General features: G+C 41.8%; 1 protein-coding gene across 2 annotated transcripts in view; it reads right to left on the bottom strand.

Annotated features, from left to right (window-relative positions):
• The window catches only part of GALNTL5 (polypeptide N-acetylgalactosaminyltransferase like 5), a 65,525-nt gene that overhangs the window by 10,648 nt on the left and 29,564 nt on the right, over nucleotides 1–25,313 (bottom strand). For both annotated transcript variants that reach the window (XM_010384051.2, XM_010384052.2), the window contains 3 exons: nucleotides 23,882–24,004; nucleotides 7,834–8,083; nucleotides 1,929–2,046 (listed from right to left, as the gene is read on the bottom strand). In XM_010384051.2, coding sequence (XP_010382353.2) covers nucleotides 1,929–2,046; nucleotides 7,834–8,083; nucleotides 23,882–24,004 — 491 coding nt within the window. The remainder of the gene's footprint in view (nucleotides 1–1,928; nucleotides 2,047–7,833; nucleotides 8,084–23,881; nucleotides 24,005–25,313) is intronic.

Here is a 25,313-nt window from a genome sequence, read left to right as displayed (position 1 = left end):
ACAAGGATGGAAACCTTGGGGACACCTGTGTCTAACTGATGAGCAGCAGCAGAAATTCCTGCAAAGGAAACTGAGAACAACTGAGCGCTGGAAAGCAATCCAGGAATACTGTTCTAACATCCAAGAAAACTTCTGGGAAAGACGGTTTACAGTGTCAGATGCTGCAATGACCTCAGACAGATGGAGGATCAAAAGCCATCCATTAAGGACATCAACATGAAACTGGTGGCAGTTCCTGGAACGATGTCACAGAAAGCTGAGGGCCTTCTAGGATGTTGATTTACTGGAATGAGGAGTAAACGAGAAATGAAGAGGTGTATGCAGGTGCAGAGATCATTCTTCCTCAGGAAAGACAAGGTTACTTGTCGTGGGTAGTGACAGCTGCCGGTGTCAAGAGACTATTTCAGCTACTTATTAATTTACATATTTCTTTATAAAAAGACACCCAAGTATACTTAAAAGATACGATGGGCCATCAGGAAAGGCGCCATTGAAATATTGGAGTAGGAATAATTAATGTTCGAATAATAGTTGTCATTTGCTATCTATAGGGAATGTAGGCCAGAAAAAGGAATATGCTGACTCTCCAACTCTGCCTGTATAATACACAAAACTGATCCCAGTTATTAGATCATGAAAGGAGGTAAACTCCTTGAGCCATTTTCTTAGAGTGCAATATAATAAAACAAGAAATAATCAACCGAACAGAATAAAATGTGCCAAAGGCATCGGTGTTATGAATAATGCCCGGGTCCAAAGGAACTTGAGAATGAAAAAAAAAAAAGCAAAAAAAAAAAAAAAAAAAAAAAAAAAAAAAAAAACTGACAAGCTTAAGAGGGACCATCAAATAGAGGCTTGGAGGAAATGATATTATTCTAGATATTTTTATATGCATAATCAAGTATCTGAAGCATTATGAAAGAAGTCTGCTTGGGAACTTTAAAAGTGAACAAATGGCCGGGCGCGGTGGCTCAAGCCTGTAATCCCAGCACTTTGGGAGGCCGAGACGGGCGGATCACGAGGTCAGGAGATCGAGACCATCCTGGCTAACATGGTGAAACCCCGTCTCTACTAAAAATACAAAAAACTAGCCGGGCGACCTAGCGGGCGCCTGTAGTCCCAGCTACTCGGGAGGCTGAGGCAGGAGAATGGCGTGAACCCGGGAGGCGGAGCTTGCAGTGAGCTGAGATCCGGCCACTGCACTCCAGCCTGGGCGGCAGAGCGAGACTCCGTCTCAAAAAAAAAAAAAAAAAAAAAAAAAAAAAAAAAAAAAGTGAACAAATAACTGGCCAAAAGAAGGAAGGAAAAGAGAGAGAAAATAAAATCTAAAACAGAAAAAACTGGAAAAAACAACTACTGAGACAGTAAAAATAATAGATTTAAAATATTATATTAATTTGATATACCATACATCAGAAATAACAAAACATATGGTAGAAGAACCTAATATTTTAAAATTAAATATATTTATTTTAAGAAGTAGAGGCTAGGCACAGTAGCTCACACCTATAATCCCAGTGCTTTGGGAGGCCAAGATGGGAGGATTACTTGAGCCCAGGAGTTCAAGGCCAGCCTGGGCAACATAGCGACACCCCATCTCACTAAAAAAAAAAAAAAAAAAGTAGAGATGGGGGTCTTGCTATGTTGCCGAGGTTGGTCTTGAACTCCTGGCTTCAAATAATCCATCTGCCTCAGCCTCCCAAAGTGCTGGGATTACAGTTATTAGCCACCACACCAGGCCAAGAACCTAATATTTTATTAAATGTTTTCCATTTTTATAAGAAGCCCCATAAATTGTTTATTGCATGTGCCACTGGGATGGTATGGGATGTTCATGTAGGAAAATGCAGCATAATTACCACAGCATTGTATGTGACAAAGTTAGGTTTCACTCTCTATAGCTATTTTAAAAATAAAATCTGAATTACCCTTAGTGAAAGTTCCAAATTTTCTCCTCCCCAAAAATCCATATCCTTGTCATACTGTCCAATTTCATTAAAATAATGCCGACGTATAGCAAAAATTCCTCCAGACATTGCAGGTGACCTAGAAAGGGGACATAAATATGAAATTAATTTCACAGAGAAAGTCATTCTGTATTCTCCTCAAAATTATATTGAATTAGTAATAACTTATAGTTTAAAATGAGAAAACAGGCCGGGTGTGGAGGCTCATGCCTGTAATCCCAGCACTTTGGGAGGCCAAGGCGGGTGGATTACAAGTTCAGGAGATCGAGACCATCCTGGCTAACACGGTGAAAGCCCATGTCTACTAAAAATACAAAAAATTAGCCAGGTGAGGTGGCAGCTACTTGGGAGGCTGAGGCAGGAGAATCGCTTGTACCTGGGAGGCGGAGGTTGCAGTGAGCTGAGATCATGCCACTGCACTCCAGCCTGGGACGACAGAGCGAGACTCTGTCTCAAAAAAAAAAAAGAGAAAACAATACTAAAATTATCTTATTATACATTTAAGTATATAAAATTACCAAAAACCACAACTAACAAAAGTAGACAGGGCCGGGCGTGGTGGCTCAAGCCTGTAATCCCAGCACTTTGGGAGGCCGAGACGGGCGGATCACGAGGTCAGGAGATCGAGACCATCCTGGCTAACCTGGTGAAACCCCGTCTCTACTAAAAATACAAAAAATTAGCCGGGCGAGGTGGCGGGCGCCTGTGGTCCCAGCTACTTGGGAGGCTGAGGCAGGAGAATGGCGTGAACCCGGGAGGCGGAGCTTGCAGTGAGCTGAGATCCGGCCACTGCACTCCAGCCTGGGCGGCAGAGCGAGACTCCGTCTCAACAAAAAAAAAAAAAAAAAAAAAATAGGCAATAACTTTTACTTAGCTCTCACCAAAATATGTATGCGATATATCCTAAATGTTTTCGTAATGAGAAGGAAAATGATACTTGGAATATGAGTTTCCCATGAGGATGACAATTGAACTGGGTAGTAGGGTTCAGAGCTCTCCCTTTCTAAAGATATTAGGTGAATTATAATATTTACTTCTGGACAAACCATAATATTAAAAAGCATCTTGTTTTGTCCACCAATAGTAGGGCCAAATAATACCAAACTAAGTCATTTGAAAATAGTCACAGCTGGGTGCGGTGGCTCACACGTGTAATCCCAACACTTGGGAGGTCGATGTAGGAGGATCACTTGAGGTCAGGAGTTCAAGACCAGCCTGGCCAACATGGTGAAACTCCATCTCTACTAAAAATACAAAAATTAGCCAGATGTGGTTGCCTGCACCTGTAAATCCCAGCTACCTGGGATGCTGTGGCATGAGAATCACCTGAACCTGGGAGGCGGAGGCTGCAGTGAGCTGAGATCACGCCACTGCACTCCAGCCTGGGCGACAGAGTGAGAATCTGTCTAAAAAAAAAAAGAAAGAAAGAAAGAAAAAGAAAAAAAAAGCAAGAAAGAGAAAATAATCACGAGTTCACATTCATTTGTTCAAAAAAGCATATATTGAGCACCCATGTTTTAGGGATATGAGTCACTCAACACACAAAGCAAGACCCATGTGTACGGGAAAGGGTAGGGAGACCAATTAGAGGGGTAACAGTGGTCCCAGAGAAAAATAATGGGATCCTGGATAAGAATGCAGCAATGTAGATAGTAAGATGCGGTTGAATTCCTGGTATATTTTGGAGACAGAGCTAACAGATTTGCTTATGGGTGGGGTGTGGGTGTTGGAGGAAGAGAAGAGTCAAGGCTGACTCCAGTGTTTTTGGCCTGCACACCAGATGGACGGAATTGCCGTGCACTGAGATGAGAAATACTATGGGTGGAGCCGGTTTTTGGCAGGAAGATTGTCTTCAGGGTATGTTTGAGATGTCTATTTGGCATTCAAGTGGGGCTGTGAAGTAGGTAGTTGGATGCAGCTGGATACATGAGTCTGGAGTTCTGAGAGAGGTCAGGGCTGGAGACGTCCTTTGGGAGTCATGGATGAAGTGGATGAGAATCACTGTGTGAGTGAGTGGAGAAGCGTAGAGGACCAGCCCTGAGCCCTGGGTGCTTCAACATTGACAGTTGAGAGGAGGAGAGAAACTGGCAAAGGAGATAGGAAGGAGCAACCAGGGAGGGAGGAGAAGGACCAGGAAACTCTGGTTCCCTGGAGGCCCAGGGAGACATGGGTGTCCAAGAGAAGGGCATAGCCAGCAGCATCCAACATGGTGGCTGGATCAGCGAGATAAGGACCAGAACTGAGCATTGGACTGAACCATAAGAAGGTCATGAACAAGTCTTAACTGTGAATGGCAGGGGGCGAAGCCTGATGGAAGTGAGTTTAAGGGAATTGGAGATAGTGATGGACAAATCTTTCTAAGGCTTTAATACAAAAGAGAGAAAAGAGGACGTAACTGACAGGAAGTGGGGTCAAAATAAGGTAGTTTTAATGTTGCAATTGGTAGAGACAACAGGATAACTGTATTCTGATAGGAATGTTCCTACCTGGTGCACTGGGCAATGTGTGTCACGTCTGGTGCAGTAGGTGCTGTCTATCCTGTCTGGTGTGCTGGGTAACATGCGTTCTATCTGGCACTGGTACACTAGAAGGAGACTGTGATTCCAGGCAGCCCAGAAAGCCTGGAAGAAAATGCTCACTCCCCTGCCATAGCACTGTCCTGATTGTCTGTTTTTACCTGCCTGACCTCCCCTCTAGACTATACACATTTGAGGACTGGGATCATGTTTCCTATCAATACAATGCCTGGCACATGATAGGTAATCAATAAATACTCATTAAATTTACAAATTAAGTAATTTCACAAAACAGTTTTTTTTTTTAAGTTATGCCATTTTGTACCATTGAAAATAGGGTGAAAAGATGTGTGGCTCAAAGGATTCGAGTTATATCTTCCTTTCAGGGGAGAAAGTGTTCACTCTAAAAATCTTGAAGTCACTGAGTGTGTGTGTGTGTGTGTGTGCCTGCACACATGTGCATGTATGTGTGCATCTGTCTCAGCAGGAGAAAGGTTGGGTAGTGGTTAGTAAAGGCTGTAGTCTGAGACAGCAGGGAGAAAGTGAAAGGGCCTTGCTCTGCCCTTAGAAAAGGGCAGGGGGCTCGGGGGAAAGGACATGATCCTTGGTTATGGTGATGCCTGCATGTCAGGGAGTTGGGCAGGTCTTGAGTTATCATTGGCATAAGCCCTAGGCATGATTTTTCTTTCTTTTTTTTTTTTTGTAAGTTTTCCAAAACTCACTGCACCTAGCTTATTTGGTCATCATTAGAACTATGGGAAAAATGTACTATGAATGCTAATTAATACTATGATTAATATGTAACAGATGCTGGCGAGGATAAGCAGAAAAGGGAGCGCTTGCACACTGTTGGTAGGAATGTCAATTAGTACATCTATGGAAAACAGTACAGAGATTTCTCAAAGAATTAAAAGTAGCACTACCATTCAATCCAGCATTCCCACTATTGGGTATCTTCCCAAAAGGAAAGAAATCATTTATATCAAAAAGATACCTGCCATTGTATGTTTATCACAGCATTATTCACAATTGTAAAGTCATGGGATCAACCTAAGTGTCCCTCAATGGATGACTGGATAAAGAAAATGTGGTATATGTACACAATGGAATACTATTCAACCATAAAAAAGAATGAAATTATGTCTTTGGCTGCAACATGGATGGAACTGGAGGCCATTATCTTAAGTGAAACAATTCATAAACAGAAAGAGAAATACACATGCTCTCATTTATAAGTGGGAGCTAAATAATGTGTACACATGGACATAGAGTGTGGACTGACAGGCACTGGAGACAGAAGCGTGGGGACAAGAGGGCAGTGGATGACAAGAAGTGACTTAATGGGTACGGTGTACATTGTTTGAGTGGTGGATACTTGAAAAGTCCAGACTTCACCACTAGGGAATATAACCATGTCACAAAATTGCCCTTGTACCCCTTATATTTATACAAATAATAAAACAATAAAATAATAAAATAAAATTTATTTTTTCTTTTAACCTTTAAAAATAACTTTTTTCTTATACATATTATTATATATTTTAGTGTAACATACGATTATAATATATGTAATATGTATAATATATATTACGTATAATATGTACATATATAATCACACAAAAGTATCATACTAACAGAAAATGTTGTATGGTTTGATTTTTTAATTTAACATGTGAGAAGTTTTCTTTTTAGTTAGTTAGCCCTTGAAAACTTTACTTTTAATGATTATGTGATAGTCCATAAAAATGAATATACTTTTTTTTTTTTTTTTTGAGATGGAGTCTCGCTCTATCGCCCAGGCTAGAGTGCAGTGGCCGGATCTCAGCTCACTGCAAGCTCCGCCTCCCGGGTTTACGCCATTCTCCTGCCTCAGCCTCCCGAGTAGCTGGGACTACAGGCGCCTGCCACCTCGCCCGGCTAGTTTTTTGTATTTTTTAGTAGAGACGGGGTTTCACGGTGTTAGCCAGGATGGTCTCGATCTCCTGACCTCGTGATCCACCCGTCTCGGCCTCCCAAAGTGCTGGGATTACAGGCTTGAGCCACTGCGCCCGGCCAAAAAAAACTGAATATACTTTATTTTTTACCGATCTCAATAGTATTGAATATTTATGTTGTTTTCAGCTTTTTATTAATATAAATATTGACACACTATATACATCTCCTTGCTTATTTCTGACTCTTTTCAAATAAAATCAAGTAAGTGGATTACTGCGTCAAAGAATAAGGATATTTATAAGATTCTTAATTTGCATTGCCAAATTGTTTTCAAAAAGGATGAACCAATGTATATACACATGAGCCGTGTATTAGAATTCTAAACATTTTACCATTTAGCAAATAAATATTAGAAATACAGTTTCCATGTTGAATATCAGTTATTTTTACATTAGAGCCTAAACATGTTTTATATGTGAGATGGAAATATTACAAAAATTATAAACCAAATTTGTGTAATTGGAACACCATAGCTATTTCTTACTAAAAGTAACTTTATTTAAAATCATTTTGAGATAACTCAAAAGATTAATGCTGTTTTTTATTTTTATTTTTTTTATTTTTTATTTTTATTTATTTATTTTTTTGAGATGGAGTCTTGCTCTGTCGCCCGGGCTGGAGTTGTTTTTTATTTTTATTGAGATTTCTACATATTACATGTTATTAAAATAAAGTACACCTTTGTTCCGAAGTCTGTGACAATACCCTATCTAATGTTGATCTTGATCAGATCACTTCCTCTGTGTCAAGCCTTCAGCTATGTGTTTTACATGTATTGGCTCATTTAATCCCCTTGACAATCCTAAGAGACATGTGTTAATTATTACTATCACTGTTTTACAGATGAGGACATTGAAGCTGAGAGAGGTAACTGTGCCAACTGAGGGCTGTCTTAATGTACAATTCCAGACATGCTATTGACCTTATGGTCTTTATGTGAACAGTATCTCCTGGATATGTGCAGTGCACAGCTGGTGCAACTGTACATGGCAGCCCTAAACCGCTAACAAATGATGGAGTCCCTCCTGCAAACTAGGTCTGTTTGACTTGAGCTTTTAGTCAAAATTAAATATTGCTCCTCAGAGTCATGATTGAATCCATATAGGATTGTGTTCAGTACCAGCGAATCAAAGAGTTAAAGATCATGTGAAGATAAATGTCATGTCACATTATATATTGAGTACTAAGTGATTCTATTGACAATAATTCCGTTACTGTATTAAAGACTTCTAGAAACAAGTAACAGAACATTTTCATTAAGCCCAAGAACTTGAAAGAATAATCTCTGGAGGCGTTTTCCCCCTGGGTCTCAGTACACATATGCTATATTTTTCCAAAACCAGAAGAAATCTCACCGGATCGGTTTAGTAGGTCCTTCTGGTCCATCCATCTCATAAGAGAAAACATTATCCCATTTAAATTGTAGGTTCCAGTCAAAAGCTCCCCTTACAACAGGAGAGGGCTTATACTCCAGAGTTCTATCATCGATGACATCTATCAGGGGGCACACCACCATTTTCGGGTCCTTGGCAATGGCATGCAGCAGGGGCTCCAACCATACTCTGTTCACTTCACAGTGGCTGTCCAGGAACACCAGAACATCCCCTGGGGAGGCAAGAGCAGGGCAATGTTAGTCCACATAGCTGAAAAATACGGCAATCCAAATCACAGTTCAATGCAATGAATATTTCTTGAGCATTTACTGTGTGTTTGGCTCTTACAGTGCTTTCAGTTTCATTGGGAGGAAACAAGAAATACATTATTATGTGCAAAAATATGCGACATCATGTGCTATAGATGTTCAGAGGAAGCCAGTAATTGTGGGTTAGAGAGTGGTTTCAGGGAGAATTCTAAAGGAGCAGGTGGAACTGAACTGGACTTCCATTTTATTTTATTTTATTTTATTTTATTTTATTTATTTTTTTTTGAGACGGAGTCTCGCTCTGTGGCCCAGGCTGGAGTGCAGTGGCCGGATCTCAGCTCACTACAAGCTCCGCCTCCCGGGTTTACGCCATTCTCCTGGCTCAGCCTCCCAAGTAGCTGGGACTACAGGCGCCCGCCACCTCACCTGGCTAGTTTTTTGTATTTTTTAGTAGAGACAGGGTTTCACCGTGTTAGCCAGGATGGTCTCGATCTCCTGACCTCGTGATCCGCCCGTCTCGGCCTCCCAAAGTGCTGGGATTACAGGCTTGAGCCACCGCGCCCGGCCCTGGACTTCCATTTTAAAAAATGATTTTAACTTGGTCCTGACTGATCAGCTTAAAATTAGCAAATTTTTACTGAGAGGACACCGTCTTAGGCATTGAGTTTGGTGCATGGGATGCAGACATGCATCACGACTTTTGCTTGAGTTCAAACTTTTTTTTTTTTTTTTTGAGATGGAGTCTTGTTCTATTGCCCAGGCTGGAGTGCAGTGGCATAATCTTGGCTCACTGCAACCACTGCCTCCCGGATTCAAGCAATTCTCCTGCCTCAGCCTCCCAAGTAGCTGGGATTACAGGTGCCTGCCACCACACCCAGCTAATTTTCGTATTTTTAGTAGAGACGGGGTTTCACCATGTTGGCCAGGCTGGTCTCGAACTCCTGACCTCAGGTGATCTGCCCACCTCAGCCTTTGAGTTCAAGCTTTAGTGGGGACCTATTCTGCTTAGAGGACATGGGAATAATTGGCATAAAATAAAGAAGGTATATTATTGAACTACACTAGGGGCCTAATGTAGAAGGAACCCCAAACTTCAACTAGTAGAGTTTAGACTTTTTCTTGTAGCCAATGTAAAATCATTAGAAAGGTATAAAAAAAAAAACCATGTTTCGATCAAGACTTAATATGGCAATAATCCCCATACTAATCTACAGATTCAGTGCAATCCCTCCTGCAATCCCAGCTGCCTCTTTTTAAAGAAATTGATCCTAAAAGTCATACAAAAAGGTAAGGGACCTAGATTAGCCAAAATAATTTTGAAAAAAAGTAAGGTTGAAGGGCTTTCTGATTTCAAGGCTTACTACAAAGTGATAATAATCAAAACAATGTGTCATTGGCATAAGGATAGACACAGAAACCAGAAATAAACCATGTGTCTATGGTCAATTGATTTTTGACAAGGGCCAAGACAATTCAATGGAGAAAGTATAGTCTTTTCAATAAATGGTGCTGAGGCAACGGAATATCCACATGCAAAAGAATGAAGTTAGACCCCTAACTCATATCACTCTAAAAATCAAATCAAATGGGTCATAGACCTAAGGTAAGAGCTAAAATTATAAAACTCAGAAGGAAACATAGGCATACATTTATGACCTTAGGTGAGGCAATGGTTTCTTAGATATGACACCAAAAATACAGGGAACATAAGAAAAAATAGATATGTTGGAATTCATCAAAAGCAAAAACTTTTATGCTTAAAAGACACAATCAAGAAAATGAAAAAAATGGCTGGGTGCAGTGGCTTATGCCTGTAATCCCAGCACTTTGGGAGGCTGAGGCGCGTGGATCACCTGAGGTCAGGAGCTCAAGACCAGCCTGGCCAACATAGTGAAACTCTGTCTCTATTAAAAATACAAAAAAATTTAGCAGGGTGTGGTGGCGGGTGCCTATAATCCCAACTACTTAGGAGGCTAAGGCAGGAGAATCTCTTGACCCCAGGAGGCAGAGGTTGCAGTGAGCCAAGATCGTGCCACTGCACTCCAGCCTAGGCGACAGAGCAAGACTCAGTCAAAAAAAGAAAGAGAGAGAGAGAGCGTCCATAAAATGGGGGAAAGTATTTCCAAATCATACATCTAATAAAGGACTTGTATGAGAATATATAAAGAATCCTTACAAGTTAGTAATAAAAAGACAAATAACTTGATTTAAAATGCGCAAGAGATTTGAATAGACATTTTTTCAAAGATGTATAAATGACTGATAAGCATGTGAAAAGACATTCAACATCATTAGTCATCAGAAAACCGTTAATAAAAATCACAATGAGGTATCCCTTTACATCCACTAGGATGGCGAGAATGAAAAAGACAGATGATAGCAAGTGTTGGGGATGTTGTAGAGAAATTGAAACACTTGTCCAATGCTGTTGGGAATGATGGGTGAGAGGCGAGGAGTACAGGGAGCAGGAAAGTTCTTTCTTGCCTGGACTTGGCACTCTCTGGGGTGAGTTCTCTGAGGGTGTGGCTGGCATAGTAATTTTGAGGACCTCCCCTCCCATCCCTGGTGGTCTCTTGTTGGCAATTCTCACAAACTGGGCAAGTGCATTCTATTCTGATGACTCAGTCTGTCTTCTCAGCTCCTTAAGCTCCTGTGTTCTGCCTCCAGCTTCTCTGCTGAGACCTGTCCATTCTTCTAGATAGTCCTACCAGACACCATCTAAGATGATCCCTATGGCTCTCTCTCTCCAACACTGCCAAAGCAAACGCTGCCACAAATACAGCTATACTAACCTAAAAGCAAGTGTCCTTTGTTCTATAGCTGGTCACAGTCCTTTTATCCTTTTGATTTTCAGGCAAAGAACTAACATTAGTTCACTTCTCCTCAATCCCAATATATTTCCAATTTTATTGTATTGATGTCTGAGAATGTGCTAAATTCATATCAAGTCTCTCTCACCAGGCTTTGAGCAGTAGCTTTCTCCAAAAATCTCCTTTAATCTCTGACAATATGACTCAATGTGGCTGAGCCATCTCATTGGTTCTCAGATTTCTATTTTGAAATGTCTTTCTCGTGGTCAGTCTAACAACTCACTTTGGACTATTACAGCTTTGATTTTCATGCCTCAACCAAAACTGAGCTAAGAAGAGTCCCATTTTTAACACATAAAAGTTTTCATACTATTGGCAGCACACACACAGTTTTATACTTCACATTTTTCACCTAAAATAGCTTCTATAATATTACATAACATGATTAGCATTTTAAAATCATGTCTACTAATTTGGTAGGTGAAAAATAACATCTGGTTCTCCTAAGAAGATGTACAAATGGCTCGCAAGCACACGAACAGATGCACAACATCATTAGTCATTAGGAAAATACAAATCAAATCCACAGTGAAGGACCACTTCACTTCCATTAGGATGGCGAGAACTTAAAAAATGAAAACTAAGTTTTGGCAAGGACATGGAGAAATCTGAACTCTTACACACTGCGGATGGGAGCGTAAATGGTGCAGTCACTGAAGAAAAGAGCTTGGCAGCTCCCCCAAAATTTAAAGCTGGAATTACCGTAAGACCCAGCAATTCTACTCCTAGGAACATACCAAAAGAATTCAAACAAATGTATGTATATGTATGTGCATGGTCACAGCAGTACTATTGACAACAGCCAAAAGATGGAAACAGCCCAAATGCCCATCAGTGGATGAATGGAGAAACAAACTGTGTTATATCACAGAATGGAATATTATTCAACCATAAAAAGGAAGGAAGTACTGATACATCCACCATGTGGATGAACCTCAAAAATATTATGCTAAGTGAAAGAAGCCCAACACAAAAAGTTACATATTGTATGATTCCGTTGGTATGAAATTCCTAGAAAGAGACAGAACACAGATTGGTGGTTGCCAGGGACTGGAGAGAAGAAGCTGCTTAATGGGTAAAAGATTTTCTTTTCAGGTAATGAAAATGTTTTGGAGTTAGAGGTCATGGCTATACAACATTGTGAAGGTGTGAAATACTCAATTGTTCATTTAAAAACGATTAGTTTTATATTAATCTCACCTCAATTTTAAAAATCTGGTTAAATTTTCACTGATGAGGTTGAATTGTCCACAATTTGCCATTTGTAAATGAAATTTTCATGTGCTTTGCCTATTGGAGTCGTTTTGTTGTTGTTGTTGTTGTTTGTTTTTTGAGATAAAGCCTTGCTCTGTCACCCAGGCTGGAGTGCAGGGGCACGATCTTGGCTCATTGCAACCTCCACCTCCCAGCTTCAAGCAATTCTCCTGCTTGAGCCTCCCAAATAGCTGGGATTACAGGCACCTGCCATCACGCCCAGCTATTTTTTTTATTTTTAGTGGAGATGTGGTTTCACCATGTTGGCCAGGCTAGTCTCGAACTTCTGACTTCATATGATCCACCTGCCTCGGCCTTCCAAAGTGCTGGGATTATGGGCGTGAGCCACCATGCCCAGCTTGGAGTTGTATTTTTAATGGATTTTAAATGTACATTTTACATACTAAGAATATTAACTTTTTGTCTTGTTATATTTCCCCAAGCCTACTGTTATTTAATTTTATTATTTTTATTTGCAGCAATTTTACATTTTTTTGGTTAAAAAAATAGACGTTTTTCAGCTGCCTTTTCCATTGGCTTTAAGCTTTGAAATTTCTTATTTATTCATAGAACAGACAAGTATTAATCTATGTTTTTATATTTTGTAATTCTCCTTTAAGAAGTTTATGATGGTGATGTTTTTAAAGAGACAGTCTCACTCTGTTGCCCAGGCTGGAATGGAGTGGTGCTACTATAGCTTACTTTAACCTCCAGCTCCTGGACTCAAGCAATCCTCTTGCCTCAGCCTCCTGAGTAGCTCGGACTACAGGTGTGCACCAACACACTCGCCTAATTTTTTAACAAAAATTTTTATAGAGATGGTATCTCACTGTGTTGTCAGGCTGGTCTTAGAACTCCTGGCCTCAAGCCATCCTCTTGCCTTCGCCTCCTAAAGCGCTGGAATTACAAGCATGAGCCACCACACCTGACCATGGTTTGATTTTTTAAAATAAAATTAACATTAATCCAGTTATTATTTATTTGGGTTATGGTATGAAATAAAGACCTAGAATTTTCCCAAATGGCTAATTGTTTAAGCAGCATTAAACAACAAATACAACAAAAACATTTTCAAAGTCTTTTTCCATACAGATTTGCAGTATCTCTTTAATGTATATGGTGTACACTTGTACCCTTAATGTGAAAAATTTAAATATTTGCAACTTTGAGGATTGACCCAGAAAGACCATAAATGCAGTATTAAAAATTGCAAAATAATTTAAAATGTACTTTATTTATACCTTTATTCAGGTATTCCTGAATGCTGATTTAAGTTAAAAACATGTGGGAACAGGCCAGCTAGCACCTACATTTCAATGAGATTTTATTTTCACTCATCATAAAGTATTTAATGGGGGAAACTGACATCATATAAGGAGAGTAAAGTAGTGGTGAGGGTCCCTCTTCAGCTGATTTCTCTCCTTCACAGGAATATTTTGTGGGAATCTGAAGTTTCTTGCCAGGAAAGGACAGTTGCTCTACTTCTGCTGCCCTTGAGAGTTTTGGAAAGGACTGTGCTATTTATCGTTTTTAGAGATAACCCTATCATTCACGTGCTAGATGACCTATCACACATTCATCAGATTCTCTTTCGGGCCTGCAACGAGTAAAGGGAATGAGGTCAAGCCTGCCTGATACAGGGATTTTTCCCCTACTTGCTTCCAGAGAGTGTTTGTGGAAATATTCTAAACAGTTCCACTGCTCCCTAAAGTCTGGAGTTGGGAGCTACATTCTCCATCTTTTTTTTTTTTTTTTTTTTTTTTTTTTTTTTTTTTTTTGAGACGGAGTCTCGCTCTGTCTCCCAGTCTGGAGTGCAGTGGCCGGATCTCAGCTCACTGCAAGCTCCGCCTCCCGGGTTTACCATTCTCCTGCCTCAGCCTCCAGAGTAGCTGGGACTACAGGCGCCCGCCACCTCGCCCGGCTAGTTTTTTGTATCTTTTAGTAGAAACGAGGTTTCACCGTGTTAGCCAGGATGGTCTCGATCTCCTGACCTTGTGATCCGCCCGTCTCGGCCTCCCAAAGTGCTGGGATTACAGGCTTCAGCCACCGCGCCCGGCCTACGTTCTCCATCTTACCCTGTGCAGAAGCTTATTTTCTGCTCTCCTGTAGTAGTCTATTTGCACCGTTTCTCTAGGGATTGTGGATTGCAAGGTTTGTTAACTTGTTTTTTGAAAATCAACAAATATCGTATGTATCAGTTTCACAGTATTTCCTGTTTTTCTCTATTTTGTATTTAATTTTGTTCTTTGGTTAGTGTCCATATTTTTACCTTTAAACATAACTCATTATATATAATTTATTTTACATAATATTAAAATTCTCAGTTTGGTCTCTACAACCAAGCATTTTTAAAGTCTTAAAAAAAGGTTTTTTTTTTACCTACACATTATGTTATTGCTACATCTTTTTCTTATTTGTTTTTTGAGATGGGGTTGTGATGTGTTGCTCTGTCTAGAGTGCAGTGGCATCGTCATAGCTCACTGTAACCTTGAGCACCTGGGCTCGAGTGATCCTCCTCCCTCACCCTCCCAAATAGATAGGATTACAGGCACGGGCCACCACACCTGGTTAATTTTTACTTATTTATTTATTTCTGTAGAAATGAGGTCTTCTCATGTTTCCCAGGCTGGTCTCCAACTCCTGGCCTCAAGCAATCCTCCCTCCTCAGCCTCCCAAAGCACTGGGATTACAGGTGTGAGCCACTGCACCCAGCCTGTTATTGCGATGTCTTTCCAATTTTTTGGTATTGGTGTTTAAGAATGTGGTGTGCAAAATGTATGTCAGGGGATTTACAGAGAATCTGTGCTTAAGCATATAACCAGTTTTTGTAAAACACATAAGCATTTCTATTTAACTCACTATAAATCTGTTAAACCTAGCCATTTGGATTTTGTAAAAAGAAATCAAAGCAACGACACTATTAAACATTCTAAATTTTGTTTGTACGCTACATCCTCATAATCTGGTGGTGGCATGATGCTGTCTACTGAGATGGCACCAGAATTCCTGGGTTTGAGCCTCGAGTGACATGACCTAGAGCCAGTCTCTAATCTTTCGGGAGCTTAGCTTCTTTAACTGGGATAAAAGGCTGATGAGTTCTAAAACCTCTGAGAGCCTTTCCACCATTAACATTTTGTATTTTATTACTTTTACCCTGTCTTTTAATTGTATGTATTTTATCATTTTGAAGCATAAAATTCAATGTTTATGTTTTAATTATTTATTTGTACTAACTGCTGTATAATAAGCATTTATTTAGTATATACTGCAAAAAAAAAAGTAGGTAATATCCTTATCTGATCATTGTAACAGCCATGTTAGTTCGATAGCATCATTCCCATATTTTGGATTAGGAGGCTGAGGCTCAGAAGAATGGCTTGTCTAACTCTCCCTGGAAGATACTGCTTCCCTGCAATGTTACTGATAGAAAAAAAAAAAAAAAAAACTCCTTCTCCCAAACTGCATGAACCCTGCATCACTAGCATTTCATCATTACCCATGGTTTAATCATCACTCATGTTTGCATGTTTGCCTCCAAACCATGACATTTCTGCTCCCATGCAAAAAAAAAAAAAAAAAAAAAAAGTGCCAACTGATTGTAGATTTATTTAGATTGAAGCCATCTGGTTGTAACACTCTCTTCTTCACTTTGCCTTCTCATTCTCCTCCTTGAGGTTACCTATCTGCCTGCATCTCAGGCGGTTTCCTTCATGCCCTGCAGGTACAGCACAGCATTCACCGCAGGCTGTCCACCTCAGCTCCTGCGATCTGTGGCCGGCTTCAACAGCCACGTGGACAGCACTACTGGCCCAAAGAAATGGACAGATAGTGATGAGAATTATGAAGAGAAAGAAATGGAGGGAGGCTGGGCACAGTGGCTCACGCCTGTAATCCCAGCACTTTGGGAGGCCGAGGCGGGCGGATCACGAGGTCAGGAGATCAAGACCATCCTGGCTAACACGGTGAAACCCCATCTCTACTAAAAATACAAAAAATTAGCCAGGCATGGTGGTGGGCACCGGGAGGCTGAGGCAGGAGAATGGCGTGAACCCGAGAGGCAGAGCTTGCAGTGAGCCGAGATCGCGCTCCTGCACTCCAGCCTGGGCGACATAGCGAGACTCCATCTAAAAAAAAAAATTGGGGGTAAGGGTGATAGAGAGGGATAGGGTTCTGCTATTTAATATGGGGTGGTTTGAAAGACCACTGTGATAAAGTGGCATTTGATCAGATAACTGAACAAAGTGAGATAACAGGTCATGCAGATGCCTGGGAGAAGAACATTCCAGGGGAAGCCAGTCATGTGCAGAGGCTCTGAGATAGGATGAGGCTTGGCAGGCTGGGAGAGAAGCAGGAAGGCCGGTGCAGCTGTGGGGTGAGTGAGGGAGGCAGGAAGAGAAAGGTCAGGGAAAGCAGGGAACACATCACTGCGTGCCCTACTGGAGAGACAGTGTCGCTTTATAATAATGCAAATAGCTCCAAGGAAGTCGACCTGGCTCCAAAGAAGTGTGCACACATGAACATCATGTGAAAACCCGTCTCCAGCCTCAGTAGGTACAGTTTGCATCTCAAAAGAGTTGATAAAAAAGAATAAACGTGCATGGGTAGCACACAGCCGGCAAGAGATAAATCCTGGAGGGATAAGTGAATACTTGGATACATGAAGGCTGGGCCGCTGGCTGCTGCCTCACCTGCCCACACAACAGGATCCCACACTTGTGACTCAGGAGCATGTCTGGCTCAGGCAGCCACCTACATCACTTGGGGGTGTGGGGAACAGACAGGCTGACAGATAGCAAGCACTGGCAAAGGGCCAGGAGAGGCAGGCGCACACATTCACAGTCACAGCTGAAGGTTTCAGGACAACTCTAAGAAACATAGAAATAAAGTCGAATTCCATCAGTAAAAATATCAAAGATATGAACAAAAGTATACACACACACACACACACACACACACTCACAACCTACAACCAAAAAGAAAAAATATACATTCTTTGAAAATACACATAGAAGGGCCATATGTGGTGGCTCATGCCTGTAATCCCAGCACTTTGAGAGGTTAGGTGGGAGGATATTGCTTGAGACCAGCCTGGGCAGCATAGTGAGACCCCATCTCTACCAAAAGTTAAGAAAATAGGCCAGGTGTGGTGCCTCATGCTTGCAGTTCCAACATTTGAGAGGCTAAGGTGGGAGGATCGCTTGACCCCGGAGTTCGAGGCTACAGTGAGCTTCGGTTACTCCACTGCACTCCGGACTGGGTGACAGACAGAGATCGTGTCTCAAAAAGAAAAAAAGTGTAAAATACACATAGACATTGTGAAAAATTGACCCAGCTTAAGACACAACAGAAATTTAAAATTTCTGACCACAATACAGTTAAGTAGTAATAAACAAAAAATAATTTTAAAAATCTCTTAAAATTGTTTGGAAACTTTCAAAATCACTCCTAAAAGAAAGGAAAACAATCTGGATTAAAGAGGAAACCAAAAAAGACACCAGTGCCTGGGAAGTTTATAGGCCAGTTCTCTGCAAGACATAATCTCTGTCTTACGTAAAGTTTTAGAAACAAGGAAAAACCATACGATTTGTTCTATGAGTCTGGTAAAGTGAAAAGTATAGGAATACGGTACAAAGAAAATCATAAATACATCTTACTTTTTTTTTTTTTTGAGACAGGGTCTCGCTCTGTTGCCCAGGCTGGAGTGCAGTGACATGATCTTGGCTCACTGCAGCCTCCATCTCCTGGGTTCAACCGATTCTTCTGCCTCAGCCTCCTGAGTAGCTAGGATTACAGGCGTGCGCCACCACGCCTGGCTAATTTTTGTATTTTTAGTGGAGACGGGGTTTCTCCATGTTGGTCAGGTTGGTCTCGAACTCCCGACCTCAGGTGATCCACCCGCCTCAGCCTCTCAAAGTGCTGGGATTCTAGGCATGAACCATTGTGTCTGATCCACATCTTACTTTTGAACACAGATGTGACGCATGTGCGCGGGGTGAGAAGGGGTGGAGAGCATGTGTGTGAGTGGGTGTTGGGAGATATTTACGTCTACACCCAGCGACTCTAGGGAAGCGTTTCTATGGGTATTATGTGGGTTTAAAATTTTTCGAAATAAAAAAAATAAGATTCCCCTTTTAAACAAAACCAATCCAAACCATAGTGTTATGGGTTGAACTGTGCTCCCCAAAATGATATTTTCAAGTCCCAGGAACTTCAAAATGTGTCTTTATCTAGAAACAAGGTCTTTGCAGATGCAATGAGGTCATACCGGGGTAGAGGGAGTCCTTCATTCAATGTGACTGGTGTCCTTCTGAGATTCGGTTGGGGGAGACACAGACACAGACATACAGGGAGGACGCCTGTGAACAGAGAGGTGGAGCCAAGGGTGACACTGCTGCAGCCTGGGACTGGCAGCCACCACCAGAAGCTGAAGAGACGGGGAAGGAGCCTCCCCTGCAGGTCTCAGAAGGAATAAGGTCCTGTTCACACCTTGATTGTGGACCTCTGGCCTCCAAAACTGGGAAAATATGAATATCTGTTATTTCAAGCCACTTGGTTTGTGCTGCTTCATTATAGCAGTCCTAGGAAACGAATGCACATCAATTTAGTAACTAAATGATAAGTCAGAATTATTCCCATGAAAGTCAAAAGCAGAAAGGATGCCTGCTACCGCCATTTCTAATCAACATTAGAGAGGTAGAAGGAAAATTATCTTCAGCTGATAGAAAATGCAAGCAACTCTACCCACCAACCACTAACAATTAAGAGTTTACTGAGGTTTCTATTTACAAGATCAAATATACCAAAAGATCTCATTCCTATGTACCAGTAATAATTAAAAAATATAACAAGAAGGTCCCAAATCACAATTTTTAAAACAACAACCGAAAAATCAAGATAAACAGAAATAAATCTTCGTACATATTATCTATAGAGCAAATGACAAAACACCAAAAGAATATAAAAGCAGATCTGAATAAATGCCCATGGGTGGGGACATTTATCATCAAAAAGATGTAAATTCTTTCCCATTTTAATCTATCATGTCTATACAATTCTAGTGAAAATCTCAGCACGTTTTTCCTGGAACTTGATAAGACAATCCTAGCTAAGATACTTTTGCAGAACGAAGTGGAAAGATTTGTCCTACAAATCTTCTTATCAAGAAAATAAGAAGATATAAAAACTTCTTATCAAGCTGTACTAATCAAGAGACAGCGTGATTAGCCTAGAAATACAAAAATACCATCATAGAGCAGAAGAGAGATGCTGGAAATAGACCCAGGAATACACAGACATTTGATAAAACGATAAAAATAGCATTGCAACCAATGAAGAAACGGTGGACTATTCAATGAATGGTGTGGGGAAAATTGGCTATTCATTCTGAAAAAATTACATTACATTCTTAACTTACACCGTTCCCAGAACAAACAGTTCCAGGTAGACTCAAAGTTTAATGTAAAAACCAATTTTTTTTTTTTTTTTTTTTTTTTTTTACATGAGGAAGAAACTAGAGAAGAGTATCAGGCCGTGTGCAGTGGCTCATGCCTATAATCCCAGCACTTTGAAGCTGAGGCAGGCGGATCACCTGAGGTCAGGGGTTTGAGACCAGCCAGACCAGCCTGACCAACATGGCGAAACCCCGTCTCTACTAAAAATACAAAAATTAGCCGGATGTGGTGGTGGGTGCCTGTAATCCCAACTACTCAGGAGGCTGAGGCAGGAGAATCACTTGAACCTGGGAGTCAGAGATTGCAGTGAGCCAAGAGCACGCCATTGCACTCTAGCCTGGCTGATAGAGCGAGACTCCATCTCAACAACAACATCTCAACAAACCAGAAAAAACAGTATCATCATGATCTCAGGGTAAGGAAAAATTTCTTGAACAGGAGACAAAACCCAAAAAACATAAAGAAAAAATATCAATATGTTTGTTGTTTTATCATGTTAAAGCTAGCTACTATTATAATAACAAGATTCCAAAATGATAATGGCTCAAATGCAATAGAAGTTTATTTCTACGCATTTAGCCATCCAAGATGGGTGCTGCTGACTGGGGGAAGCCCTCCATGTGGTCATTCAGGGATGCAGGCTGGCAGAGGCTCTTCAACCCAGAGCCCCCAAAGTCACTTAGTCATCTCTGCCCCAGTCAGCCAGAACAGGAAATGAGTGTGGAGGGGACAGACCAGCTTCCTAAGAGCCTTGGTCGGGAAATGGTACATGTTACTTGCACTCACATCCCATGGTTAAAACTTAGTCACAAGGCTATTCCTATTGAAGAGAGGCTAGGAAGTTCAGTCTAGTGCCCAGCAAGAGGAGGTAGGCTTTTTTGTTTGTTTGTTTGTTTTGAGACGGAATCTTGCTCTGTCACCCAGGCTGGAGTGCAGTGGTGCAATCTCGGCTCACTGCAAGCTCCGCCTCCCAGGTTCACACCATTCTCCTACCTCAGTCTCCCAAGTAGCTGGGACTACAGGCGCCCATCGCCACGCCCGGCTAATTTTTTGTATTTTTAGTGGAGACGGGGTTTCACTGTGTTAGCCAGGGAAGTGGGCTTTTTGGTGAACTTAAATACTTAAAAATTTCTGGCCAGGAACAGCGACTCACGCCTGTAATCCCAGCACTTTGGGAGGCCGAGGCAGGCTGACCACTTGAGGTCAAGAGTTCAAGACCAGCCTGGCCAGTATGGTGAAACCCCATCTCTACTAAAAATACAAAATATTAGCTGGTTGAGGTGGTAGGCACCTGTAATCCCAGCTACTTAGGAGGCTGATGCATAAAGATCACTTGAACCCAGGAGGCGGAGGTTGCAGTGAGCCAAGATTGTGCCACTGCACTCCAGACTGGGCAACAGAGTGAGACCCTGTCTCAAAATAAATAAATAAAATTTTGCTGTACATAAGACACCCCCAGAGAAGGAGAAAAGATAGTCTGTAGCCTGAGGACCGACATTCTCAGTATTCATAATATAGAATTTCTGTTATAAGGACATGTGTGAATCAATAACAAAATGACAAACAACACATTAGAAAAAGTGGCAAAGCATATGAACAGATACATCGACAGAAAAATGATCTATAAGCAATCTATGAAAATAGGAAAAAAGTCGATGGCCAGTAATACCAAGAAAAGAAAATGTAGCCTATTTTTTGGCCAACTGTGGCAAACATTAGAAAGACGGGTCATATTCAGCTCTAGCTGCAGAGAAAGGGCACTTTGTCTGTGTGATGAGACTGTTAATTGGTGAAACTTTTCAAGGACAATTTGGCATTATCTTTCAAAATTTAAAATAAAAATTCCCTTTTTCCCAGCAATTCCACTTTTAGGAATTTATCTTATAGGCACAATCAATCACACAAAGATATATGTTCATGAATTATAACTGCTGCATTTTTTAGATAATAGTAAAAAAGAAAAATAACCTATTCAGAAATGGCTAAAGAAGTTATGACAATCAATTATAAAATCCATATGGGCTGGGCGCGGTGGCTCACACTTGTAATCTCAACACTTTGGGAGGCCGAGGTGGGCGGGTCATTTGAGGTTAGGAGTTAGAGACCAGTTTGGCCAACATGGCGAAACCCCGTCTCTACTAAAAATACAAAAAAATGAGCTGGGCGTGGTGGTGTCCACCTATAATCCCAGCTCTTGGGGTAGGCTAAGGCAGGAGAATCGCTTGAACCTGCAAGACAGAGATTGTAGTGAGCTGAGATTGCACACTGCACTATAGCCTGGGAGACAGAGCGAGACTCCATCTAAAAAAAAAAAGAAAAAAGAAAATCCGTAAGAAATATCATACAACACAGCAATTCAAAACTGAAGTCAGTCTTAAGTACTGTCATGGGAAAAGTTCCAAAAATTAAAAATAAAAGAGTAAGTCTCAGGACAGTACAGATAGTATGATTCCATATATTTAAAAATCCCAGGCCAGGCGTGGTGGCTCATGCCAGTAATCCCAGCACTTTGCGAGGCTGAGGTGGGCAGATCACTTGAGGCCAGGAGTTAAAGAGCAACTTGGCCAACATGGCAAAACCCCGTCTCTACTAAAAGTACAAAAATCAGCTGGCATGGTGGCAGGCACCTGTAATCCCAGCTACTTGAGAGGCTGAGGCAGGAGAACTGCTTGAACCCAAAAGGAGGAGGTTAGAGATTGCGCCACTGCACTCCAGCCTGGGTGACAGAGGGAAACTATCTCAAAAAAAAAAAAAAAAAAGAAAGTAAAATAAATAAAAATCCTTAACCCTGTGTATGTACGTGTGCATATATATATATATAAATGCATAAAAACAAAGGGTCTGAAAAGATGCACTCCATATTGTGTTTGGTTTCTCTTGGGTTTTGGACAATGAACATGTATTATCTTTGCAGTTAAATAAGAGAATGTGTCCACCGATCAGGCCAACATGGAAAAAGAGAATCCAATTTTGCTTGGCCTTCCATTCCTTAAGGAGGTGTTTCCTGCTAAGGAGCAGGGACATTTCATCAGCTTGCAGTGCAGCCTGAGGAATGCCCTTACAAATGATTCACCTCCTGTGGTTCCAGCTCAGTGTTCTGCCAACATTAACCTACATGTGGCCGGGGGCATGATCGTAGGAGGCATGGGCCCTGCAAGCTGCTCAGATGCCCCTGGGACTCAGCCGCCCAGCAGCGTTGACAGCCAATGGCTCACAACAGAGTCCCTCCCCAGGAGCTGTCCTTGGCCAGCCATGGCTACCATGTCCAAGGTGATACCTGCTCCCAGGGGAGGGTGGTGTTCATATCCAATGACTGGTCCACGCCTGGTCTCCTTACCTGGAACTGGGATCCCTTTGAATGGCTCTTGGGGCAGCTCTGGGAGTGTGCTGCTCAGATGTCCCTTCACAAGAACCTGCTGTGGTGGATGGATCTGAATGCTTCCCCCGCCAAAGCTTTTGGATCTACTGAAGCTCATGCCAAGGTCATGCCGTTCCCAGGGTGCTCCCACCCAATGACTAAGCACAGTGTGTGGGTGGCGGTGGGGAAGAAATGGAGATGTGCCACCCAGTCCCAATGCAGGTCTCCCTAACAGGTAACCTTTGCAATGGGGCTCCCGCTAGCCCACTGAGCCTTTCTGAGACCCGCACCTTGTCTGAAGCTCTTCAAGGTAAACCTCCTTCCTTGTCTCTCCTCCTCCACGTGTGTCAGGCCAGAAGCATCAGCTCACACTTTTTCTTCTGTTCTCCTATCTCTTGCCCCATAAACTCCTTCTGTTGTCGTTTCATTGTGGGGTCCTGGCTTCAGAGCTCCCCGTGGATGAGCGTGCAGCTCCCTCCTGACCGCCCCACCCCCAGTCTTGCTCTCCTCACTCCTGTGGCTCCCAGTGGGTCCCCTGTGGTTGAAACTCCATCTCAGAGTTTGTACTGGGGAACTCAGCCTGTGAGAAGGGCTGACATTAAGGTCCCTGCGAAAGAATATCTTCAACCCAAAATAGCAAATTCATATTTTAAAGCAGAACGCTTTCAGAGGCAAAAGAAGATTAAAGGCTTATATGGCTGGAATAGATTTCCAATCTTCTGATGAAGCAGACAGAGACACAGAAGGTCTCCCTGCGGAGGAGTCCAGCTCAGAAGGGAAGATCTCTGTGATGCCGTCACTGGCTCTTGTCCCCAGGAATATTCCTACCTGAAGCATGAGAAGCTCCAATCAGCCTTGCTCGGATCAGCCCCTCTCTCTTTTTGTTTCTTATTATTTTAATCTTTCCCCGAAAAGTTTCCAGGTGATAGTCTAGTTTTTCTTTCAAATCATCTGGAAAAATATTGAACACATGAGAATGTATAAACTACAACTATAGAAATTGAAATGGTGTATCATCATTATGACTTATTCCTAAAATCCATGCTATTCCACAGAAGTTCTAACTTTAAAAGAGAATTTTGGAGCCAGGTGTGGTGTCTCATGCCTGTAATTCTAGCACTTTGGGAGGCTGAGGCAGGCAGATCACGTGAGGTCAGGAGTTCAAGACCAGCCTGGCCAACATGGTGAAACCCTCTCTCTACTAAAAATATAAAAATTAGCCAGTCGTAGTGGTGGGCGCCTGTAATCCCTGGAACTCGGGAGGCTGAGGCAAGAGAATCGCTTGAACCCAGGAGGCAAAGGTTGCAGTGAGCCAAGATGGCGCCATTGCACTCTAGCCTGGGCAACAAGAGCAAAACTCCGTGTCAAAAAAAAAAAAAAAAAAAAAGATAGAATTTTTATCCTATTTAAGGGAGAGAAACAAAAGTGATTCATTATAAAAATCAACTGTAAGTATTTTTCTGTTTCGTTTTTGTTGAGATAGGGCCTCATTCTGTTACCAACATTGGAGTGCAGTGGCATGATCATAGCTCACTGCAGCCTTGATCTCCTGGGATCAAGGAATCCTCGTGCCCCAACATCCTGAGTAGCTGTGACTACAGGTGTGCATCACCACACCTGGCTAATTTTTTAATTTTTTGTAGCGATAGAGTCTTGCTATATTGCCCGGGCTGGTCTTGAACTCCTGGCCTCAAGGGATCCTCCCACCTTGGTCTCCCAAAGTTCTGGGATTATAGGTGTAAGCCACCATGCCTGGCCCTATAAATAATATTCTATGGTTCTAGTGAAATATCTCTATTTTAGTAAATGACTATTAACATTTTAATAGAAAAAGCATGCATTACAGAGCTTTGGCGCAATCTGGGTTTGCTACTATCTGTGCTTCTAATTTTGTAGTAGCTCTTTGGAAAGTTATTGAACCACTAGAGTCTTAGTTTCGTCAGCTCAGAGAAGGGATGGCCATCGTGTTCCTGGCAGTACTCTAGTATGAGGAAGAAGAAATATATCACCCAGCACAGAGCCTGGCACCCAACAGTCACTTAATATTTGGAGGTTAATATGATGATGATAAAGGAGGCTGGGACCAGGTGCCTCAGAGGTCTAAATTCCTAAGTTCCAGCAATCCGGGTCAGGAGCGAGTTCAATGGGAACAAGTTCATGGTAATCTCAGCAGAAGGGGGGATCTCCTTCCTTGTTTTTAAAAAGAGGCGGGGATACGGGCTGCACAGCTGTGCTTGCAGGCCTGGGCAGCATCTCAGCT

Source organism: Rhinopithecus roxellana, chromosome 6 (genome assembly GCF_007565055.1).
Source record: "Rhinopithecus roxellana isolate Shanxi Qingling chromosome 6, ASM756505v1, whole genome shotgun sequence".
NCBI lineage: Eukaryota > Metazoa > Chordata > Mammalia > Primates > Cercopithecidae > Rhinopithecus > Rhinopithecus roxellana.
This window is presented reverse-complemented; position numbering and strand designations above follow the sequence as displayed.